Raw genomic sequence first — 9287 nt, 5'->3', positions numbered from 1 at the left:
CTGCTCCATGCCTGCTGAAGTGATCAAGCAGATACAATTCACTCTTTCTATGTGGATTTTTGTACATGGTGATTTGTCTTTGTCTGGAACTTCCATGTTTGTCTGTTGCTTTCTTGGCAGGATGTGCGGAAAATTCTTCTTTTGGCAGGACTGTTTAGTTAAGTACAGAGTGAAGAACTTCATGTGTTTTTGAGTCCACCCACGTCATGAGTGCCTGTGGATCACTGGCACTTGCTTCTCCAAACAGAATAGATCTAAACTGATGTCTACATGATCGGCTTTCATTATCATTTAAAAAGACAAAAAAGTGGAGATTATGATCAGTGTGTAGCATGTGTGTTCTAGGAAGCAATGCTAGAAACCCCATAGTTGAATGTGACATGCAAAAAAAAAAAAAAAAATAATAAGAATAAACAAGTCAGCTTTGAATTCTGCAAGCCTATATTCTAATGTTTGTCAGGTCTGAGCTGGCAACAACAATGCTGACAGCTGGACCGTGGGAATGGCAGCAAGGAGGCTGCATCTGTGAGATTTTCCACTTGTGTAAGAAAGAGTGAACTATTTCTGTCCTGTCAAGCAAAATGCAGAGTGACTGAAAATGACTGAAATAATAAAAGGCAGAAAAGATAATTAACTGGAATGTTTCAACCCCAAGATCACTACATAAAATATATACAAAATACATAGCTATAAGGGTTGGAGAGAATAATGGCAGCAATTTACAATACATTACCTCACAAACAGTCCAAAACCAGGCCAAAAACCCCAAAAAACAAACAAAAAAAACATTAAAATGCTCAGGTCCAGAGCAGGAAATGCCAGCTTGACTGCTGGAGTACAGATATTGGCCACATGCCTGCCTTTTATTGTCCAGGAAGCTTATGGGTCACTGATACACAATTGTTCCACGTATTTAAGGAAATATGAGCATGTACCACTTCCCTCATGGCTGAACAACTGAGTTCAAACACACCAGTCATTATTATCAGGTGCTTTGTTTTCAGTCAGGCATGAAAGAGGTTTAGAAAAGATGTAAAATAAACAGTTATGTATATCTTCTCCATTTAGTGGGCTGTTGACGAGCAGGGAATCTCTCTTCAAAACTGTCAGTCACTTTAGGAATTGGTGAAACTATTACCAAGGAATGATACTGATTTTTTCAAATAAACTCTTCGGCATTAGACCGTGGGAATCAAATTGACCGTGAACATTCTTTTAAAACTCTATAACTCAGGTGTTCAGCTCAGAAGATAGATACAATGCATTAATTCGATTTGTGATGACTGCAATTGCCACTGAGTGCAGTTGGTGTGTGAAACTGCGGTCTACTAGCTGGAATTGATTCTGTTGCTCAATGTTAGTCTGAGAAAAAAAAATCTATATTCCTTGTATGTCTGTAAATAAAGGAACGAGACTGAAGCTGTGCTGGCATTGTAAAAACCTCTTTTATATCATTTTCTTCTTACTTTTGCATCCTTACGTTGATGATAAAATGTTAATAGTTGAATTTACTTTCATCCACTTAGACTATAAATTTTCACCTTGCAGCATTTATGGACAATTTGTATCAATTGCTCTCCTCCAGGGGAACAGACAGAGCCCAAATGCATTTTATTCAGGATGTATTATACTGTGTAACTACATCAGAGGACATTCATTGTTGCATCACAGTACGTATTACATCACAGATGCATAAAATGATCATATCAACTGCATCACAGAGCTCAATCATTACAGTCCACAGAAATCAATCAACAGCAGGCTATGTATTTGGAGCTGCAAAAAGTCATCTGCTCCATGCATGCATAACGCATATTACATTACAGACAATTGTAAAAGACACACTGCACACTGTTAAATAAAGGTAGCAATACCAAAATGTAAATAGTATAAGTTAAAGTATGACATTTTATTTAGGTTAAAGTATAGCAGTATCAGAAAGAGTGTATCAGTCATGTATTAGTTTATTCACTGGTTCTACAGTATCATAAATGGCTATCACTATATAACAAGATTACAACCACCGGCTCTCACACAATTTACAAGCGTGAACTGAGCTTTTTTAATCATACAAACAACAACAACGTTGTTTTTGCGTTGTTTTGATGAAATATCATACGTTAATTTTACCATTGCTGTCCACGTGATGACTATGGACAATCACACCTATTACCTAAGGCGCACAAGTGCACAAATTTCTGTTCACTGCGTCACGCGCGAACACACGCGACACTTGTTCCTATTCCCGGATTGGTCGAGTATGCCGGGAAACCTCCTCGTGATATGTCAGCCGGTATAAATAGTCGCAGCCGCCCTCTCCTTACGCAGCCCTGGTTTATGAGGGAAAATGTATCGTCTCGGCCAACAGACTATCTCCAAGATCGCTTTCACTACCTTTTTATCTACTGTGCCACGGGAATATTTTCATTTTACTAGACAATACAATAAAAGCTGGTCGTGTATTGGCTGATTTTTGATCAAATTATATCTTTGTTTGCACGAAAATGCCAAGGACCAAGAAGAAGAATAGCAGGGGTAAGTAAGCTGTCGCACTGCTTCGGCCTTGTTTGTTCAACTTCTCTCTGTTGCTGGTAGTTGTAGTCCTTTTCGTGTTGTTAGCCCGTTGAGTACAGGCTAACGTGTTTACAGGAAGGACTACAAACGCCGGAGGCTGGCCTACGTCAAAACATAATGCTAACTAGGCATGGTCACACAAAGCATCACTGTTGCTGACAAAACGTGGCATCCTACGACAATAAGCATTTGCCGACTTATGTAATAATTCACACTCTCGTTTAATAATAGTAATCTAATAAAGATTTCACGAGTCCTTGATTATTGTCGGACTCAAAGCTAATGTCAGCTAATGCCAACTCCCTACTGGCAAGATACAGCTTTCATCGGTAGGTGAAGTTTATTTAAATAGATACAAAACTACTTTAATGGCGACATGTTGCCTTAATATGTGAATAAAGAACTTATTTTGTGGGTTTTCACAACAAAGACAACGTAAGCATGTAAAGTGAGGTCGTCTTGTCTGCATATTGACCTCAATTCATCTTTACCCAAGTTAATGGCTGTGGTGTTCATTCAGAACGTTGGCTTACTTCAAACTGACTTGGTTTGTAAAGCAGATAACCGTTTTGTATGGCGGTTTGTATTCGTTGTTGTTGTTTAGCGACAGAAGGCGGACATTTTGGACTCTACAGAGCGGGCTATAAAAAGAGGCGGCGCCCAGTTCCCAGAAGTCAGCTGTTGGGGGGGGCAGTCCACGTCAACACATAAACAGAGAAATAACATACGAGTAATGGAAAATGGGCCTTTTTGAACGAGCTGACAGTGCTTCCTAGAACATTTATCTTACCCTTTTAAATATTCCAAATGCACCCTCTTTTGGTTGTGATACAACGTGTTCTTGCAGAGAGAACCAACATGTCTTCCAGAGGTGAAATCAGGTCAGGCCGGAGACGCCTGTTGAGTCTGAGTCTGCCAGCAGTGTGCAGCCACTGAGGGGAAAGAATCTGCTCCACATTATGCAATTGTTAATGGACGTTTTCCATAACTGCTACAACCAAAGCTTTATAGTTTTGAAACAAATGAGCAGAATTTTCACATCCTTTTTTTTTTTGCCTTGAATTTTCACAAGTCTCCCACTCTTTTCCTGTCTCCAGGGACACTGTTAAAACATAACAGGTATGCCTAGTATCTGTAGGTTTTCATTACAAATGACAGTATTCTGATTGTTGTCAAGACTGATTATATGTGAGTATATGGTATGGCTGAAAGTTGCCTTCCCTGACACGTGATTGCTTTCTCTTGTTTTTGAGCTGTACATTTATCCCGAACAATACCTTTGAAGCTGAGAGTAATCACCGTGGGGGGTTGTCAGAGCTTTTGTCATTTCACGGTAGTTTGTTGACTCATGTCCATAACGTCGTGTTGACAGTCTACAGATGTGTGGGTTGTCCTTGAACCTGACAATGTGGTGCATTTTCACATGAGATATTAAAAGTACAGCTTGATAAAACCTGCAAGGGACATAAACCAGATTAGATAACAGCAGCATTTGCTACAGCACCTGTGAGGGGCAGCGATTATATAATAAACTTGCACAAATGTGCTGTGCCATATTAATGAATTTTCTTTGACTGGGCTGAATTGCAGTTCATGTGTCTGTGTCTGTCTTTTTCTCTTCTCCAGGAGGGCAGCATGGACATGTGCAGCCTTTCAGTGATGAGGATGCCTCCATTGAGACCCTCAGTCATTGCAGCAGCTTCAGTGACACCACGAGTGTAGCAGATGAAGGTAGGTGTGTGTGTACAGAGTTATGCAACTGGGTGCGTTACATGTGCTTTAGTCTTGGTTTGAACGTGTGAGTACATATGCTGGCTATGCTGTCATCTGGTGTGTTTGCAGTTTGTGTGTGCAGTCTATTCAACGTGTCATTCGTTTAATGTTTTGTGTCCTGTCACTCATAACAATGCTGTGAAGCTTATCAAACAAGAGTCCATTTCCTTGTTGCGTTGCCAGGTGGAGAGGCCAGTGAGGACGCAGCCCAGGAGGATTTCCAGTACAAGCTGAAGGGGTTCATAGACAGCACTGTGGATAAGAGGTAAAAGTCCTTCGCGACGATCTCCGCCGTGTACATGCACATTATCTGATGTTGGCATTTAAGCTGGAATGTGCAAGCATAGATCTTCACTCTTGCATGGCGAGTGACTTTGAGTGAATTCCTCCAAACGCTGCACGACAGCAAAGAATGTGGAGGGGAGAGGAAACATTTTTGGTGATCTAGAAATTTTTCACCCACTAGGGACACATAAAAAGATGGACTATGTTGGGGAATAAAACCTTTGCAATGCAAAGAGCACCTAACACCATGAGTTTTAAGTGCAAGTGTAACCAGTACAGTTTAAAGGCATATTTCTGGGAAGGATTGTGTGAGTTTGGAGTACCACTGCCAATCACAGAAAAAAGCTGTCGTTGAGGTTTCCAGCCTAGTCGAGGAAAAGTAAACTTCATCCTTAAGGAAGAAAAAAGATCTTGTCGCAGCCACTTCCAAGACTGCTGCACTACGGGTTTTCTACCATCAATTCCTTCCAACTTGGGCTATGAACTTATTCAAATTTAAGTCGTATAAAGTCAGTTTCTTTTCTTTTGTTAGTCTCTGTAAATGTTTATATGTTTATGTTATGTTTATATTTCAAGAGACTTGCTCACAGATTAATGTAAGCTTTTTAATTCAAAATTGATTTAATTGCTCATTAGCTGACTCATAAGGCTTCATCCAAGCAACTGACAAAAGCAGTGGGTGCTTAGCATATGCTCTTTACATCGTATAAATTCTTCTTGGAAGTAGTTTTTTGCCATTTCACTGTCATGCATCACTTTAAAGTTGGGTTTATATTGATGGAGGGAGATATTCATTTAATCATTGTCATGGCAAAATAAATGTTTGTATACCTGTTCCCTCAGTGCTAAGACCAGACAAGGGGCACTGGATGGACTTAAGACGGCACTGGCCACACGCATCTTGTATGAGTTCATCTCAGAGAGAAGGATGACCATCACAGACAGCATCGAACGCTGCCTCAAGAAAGGTACTGAAAAAAGATAATGAAGCTGTCTTTATTTCAACTGCATCCCTTCTACATTTCTTGGAATATGTGGTCGAGTTCATTACCTCATGACAAATTTGCCCCTCTGAATTAACGGGGAAAGTTAATGCCCGCCTTTCCCACTGTGCCAGGCAAAGGCGAGGAGCAGCGAGCAGCGGCTTCCTTAGCATGCCTGCTGTGTATTCAGCTCGGCTCGGGCATCGAGAGCGAGGAGGTGTTCAAGACTCTGAAACCCATCTTCAAAAACATCCTGGCAGATGGATCAGCCAACATACAAGCCAGACAGGCAGTGAGTGTGTGATTATTATCAGTGGCAGAGCAACATATTTTTACACTGTTGACAGTTTGTAGAGCAGCAGCCACGCTGTACCTGCTACTACGTGGTTGTCTGAAGTTTTCTGAACTGTGCGTGTGTAGTGTGTAGTGTGGAAAGTCGACTAACAGATTTTTGTGTTTCTCTAATAGGTTGCGACAAGTCTGGGCCTCTGTACTTTAGTTGCAGAAGATGACATTTTGGTAAGTTCTTGATCACTTTTGGTGCCTTTTCTGAGGTTTGACACCTCTGGGCTTGAGGGCAAGCTGCACTAATGTCTCTCCTACAACCTTTCATCAGTTGCTTATTTAGTTTTTTTTATTGGTTGTGACATTGTGCCTGCTTCACTCTTAACATCTGTGATGCCAATAGCACTGGCAGCTCAATTCAAACACACCTCAAGTAATTACTCATGAAGTCATAAACATGTTATCTGTAGTGTGGTTTGTTTGTTTTTCCTTAAGCAATTTCAGACTTTTTATTTTTACATCGCAAACACAAGTCTGTTATGCTTGCCACTTCCTGCTTTAGGACGTACATGCTACCATGGAGTGCTTTGAGAACCTGTTCACCCGGTCCTATGCTAGGGCGGATGGTACTTGTCCTTTGATCAATCCCCAGACAAGCCAGCTTCACACCAATGCCCTGCTGTCCTGGGCACTGCTGCTCACCATCTGCACTCCCAACCAGCTCAAAGACATCCTGCACAAGTAAGACACAATGTCAGATGTGTTCGGTTTAACCTTAACAGCAAACCAGACCCAGAAAAGCACTGAAAGTTTTGAGAATGGATGCGTATGTTCAGATTTTTCTTTTAATTAATTATTATTTTTTTAAATCTTTTACTTTACAGACACCTTCCTAAACTGCCAAGACTGCTGGAAAGTGAGGATGTTAACATGAGAATTGCAGCAGGGGAGACCATTGCCTTGCTCTTTGAGCTGGCCAGAGATATGAACTGTGTAAGTTCAAAGCCACTGCTTTGTTTAATGTCCCAGATTCTGTTGATCCTGTAGTATGTTGCAGTCAACTATTGGGGCTAAACTACTGTTGGATTCAAAAGATACTATAATTTGTCTTTTTCCTTTTTAAATTGAATGTTAACTTAATTGTTTGGTTGCTTTTGATAACCTGTTTCTCCTGTAGGTACATCTTTTTAGACTTTTTAGTCTTTTTTTTTTTTTCTTTTTTTTTTTCCTTCTTTGGTCATGAAAGCAGCGTTTCTGTCTGTGCCCTTTCAGGATTTTGAGTTTGAGGACTGGGATGAACTGTGTAACAAACTGAACGCGTTGGCCACAGACGGCAACAAGCACAGAGCCAAGACAGACAAGCGGAAGCAGCGCTCGGTGTTCAGGGATGTACTCAAGGGTGTTGAGGTGTGTGTTTAGCGTCAGTTGACAGCACCTTGTTGTTTGTTTTTTTTTTCTTTTTTTCTTCCTGGGTTTTAATTTACTTGCTACCACTTTTCATTTACCTGCTACCGCTTATGCTGGCTGTAGTTCTTTTTCTCACCTCCGTCTGTGTTCTTCCAGGACGGTGACTTCCAGTCTGAGACCATTCGCTTTGGGACGGAGCGCATGACCATCGACAGCTGGGTCAGGAAGAGGACATATGATGCCTTCAGAGAGTTTGTGGGCTCTGGGATGAATTACCACCTACAGGTATTGTTTTAATCCGTAACAAACTCAAAAACAAAATTTAAATAAACACGCGGCTCGAGTTTTTAATTTATTTGCACCGCAGAATCATGAGGTTGAGTTTGATGATATGTAAGGGGAGCATGACAGCACTAAAACACAATGAAGAACTGTGCAGGAAGAGAACACTTGACTTGATTTAGGACAGTGTTGTGTAGATATAAAGCCATTACAAGTGGCTGGTTGGAAAGGAGTCTGCTATCTGGCTGGCAACCTGTGCTAATGGAAAACTGCAACATTTCGCAAGTGAACATGAGACAGTGGTGCATATTTCAGACCACACAGGTCAAAACTTAGGTACATACTCTTAGGATTTTGTATTGTGCTTGTAGAAGTTTTCTCTGAATGTTTTTGTTCTTTTAAACAAGGGTAATGAGTTCATCAGAGATGTGTTCGAACTGGGACCACCAATGTTGGTTGATTCAGCCACAATGAAGGCAATGAAAATCTCTCGCTTTGAAAGGGTATGTGTGCATATTGATTAATCAGAACCTCACATTGAACTTACTGAATTTTTTTCGCTTTCCACATTAAACATGATGTTTATGGCTACCTAACCGTTTTTCTATCTCTTTTCCAGCATCTCCACAACTCGGCTGCATTCAAGGCTCGGACCAAGGCCAGGAGCAAGTTCAGGGACAAGAGGGTGGATGTGGGAGAATTTTAACCTCTTCCTTTCCTTTTTTTAGGGGACTCTTAAAACCTGTTTAACAGGCTTCCCTACTTTTTAGATGAATTGTTACCTTTGTGTTCATGTGATCCCTGAAATCTATCTGTTGAGTATCAAACGCTGTTACCCTCTGCAGGAGGCGAGTGGATGGCGATCAGACAAATAGATTTTGAGTAGAAGAGTCTAACTTTAATATATCCCCACATTAACAGTGGTGTTGTACATATAGTGTATTATTTTGTTTTTTTTTGTTTTTTTTGTTCTGTTATTAATAATCATTATGTGGACTTTTTTAAAATATATATGTAATAAGTTATATAACCAGCATTTGTCTTTGGACCTTATCGTCCTAGTTCATAGCAATGTGAAGACACATGTTGTGATTGTCCTAAACCTGTTTTGTATTAAGTTGCATACTTTGATAATCCATAGCAGGTTATTTCTGTAGAACCTTAGTTGAATATGGTGTCTTTATAAGTACCTGGTGTTAAACAGTGGTGGACTCTGTCTGTCATGGGGAAAATAAACGAGGAAATAAATAAAAATGGCTCTAGCAGCATGTGATGAGGGGGACCAACTGAAAGTTGTAGTTCTTTCAAAAGATTATAATTGTTTCATTATGTGTCTGGGATTTATATATGGGACGTGTGAAGCAGCCAATATGGCACTGCGTCACCTTTAAAATGGTGCCTATTAACAGGAATAACTACTTATAATAAAATGTGTGATACAAATGTTTCATATGGACAAAGTTAATATCCTAATCGATATTACAGGATTTGTTAACATCACCATGTAAAATAATTATTATAATACTTGCTATATATTTGCCAAATTATTCATAATTACACTGGTTAAAGTTTGGCTTGTATCATTAAAGTATTGAGAACCAAAACACACAAAGGGTGAAATAATCACAGAACATGAAGATGTAAAAAAACAAACCTCTAGGTTTTGCTCATGTTTTTCCTACAAGATGTGCTTTACTT

General features: G+C 40.0%; 1 protein-coding gene across 1 annotated transcript; it reads left to right on the top strand.

Annotated features, from left to right (window-relative positions):
* Positions 1 to 2312: 2312 nt before the first annotated feature.
* Positions 2313 to 8843, top strand: ifrd1 (interferon-related developmental regulator 1). Its single transcript, XM_046379404.1, has 12 exons — positions 2313 to 2535; positions 4201 to 4305; positions 4531 to 4612; positions 5476 to 5600; positions 5750 to 5907; positions 6084 to 6134; positions 6463 to 6641; positions 6785 to 6893; positions 7173 to 7307; positions 7464 to 7592; positions 7997 to 8092; positions 8209 to 8843. The coding sequence occupies exons 1-12, from the start codon at positions 2505 to 2507 to the stop codon at positions 8293 to 8295; spliced, it is 1287 nt and encodes a 428-aa protein (XP_046235360.1). The 5' UTR covers positions 2313 to 2504; the 3' UTR covers positions 8296 to 8843.
* Positions 8844 to 9287: the final 444 nt, after the last annotated feature.

The sequence above is a fragment of the Scatophagus argus genome, chromosome 22 (assembly GCF_020382885.2).
Source record: "Scatophagus argus isolate fScaArg1 chromosome 22, fScaArg1.pri, whole genome shotgun sequence".
Classification (NCBI taxonomy): domain Eukaryota; kingdom Metazoa; phylum Chordata; class Actinopteri; family Scatophagidae; genus Scatophagus; species Scatophagus argus.
Note: the sequence above shows the minus strand (reverse complement) of the source record. Positions and strands in the feature narration are given on the sequence as shown.

Bases quoted from the DNA above. Each gene is read 5' to 3' on its own strand.
- ifrd1 (XM_046379404.1), top strand. From the start codon at position 2,505: ATGCCAAGGACCAAGAAGAAGAATAGCAGGG. The intron at 4,306-4,530 runs GTAGGTGTGTGT...TTGCGTTGCCAG, and splicing joins CACGAGTGTAGCAGATGAAG to GTGGAGAGGCCAGTGAGGAC. The intron at 5,601-5,749 runs GTACTGAAAAAA...CCACTGTGCCAG, and splicing joins CGAACGCTGCCTCAAGAAAG to GCAAAGGCGAGGAGCAGCGA.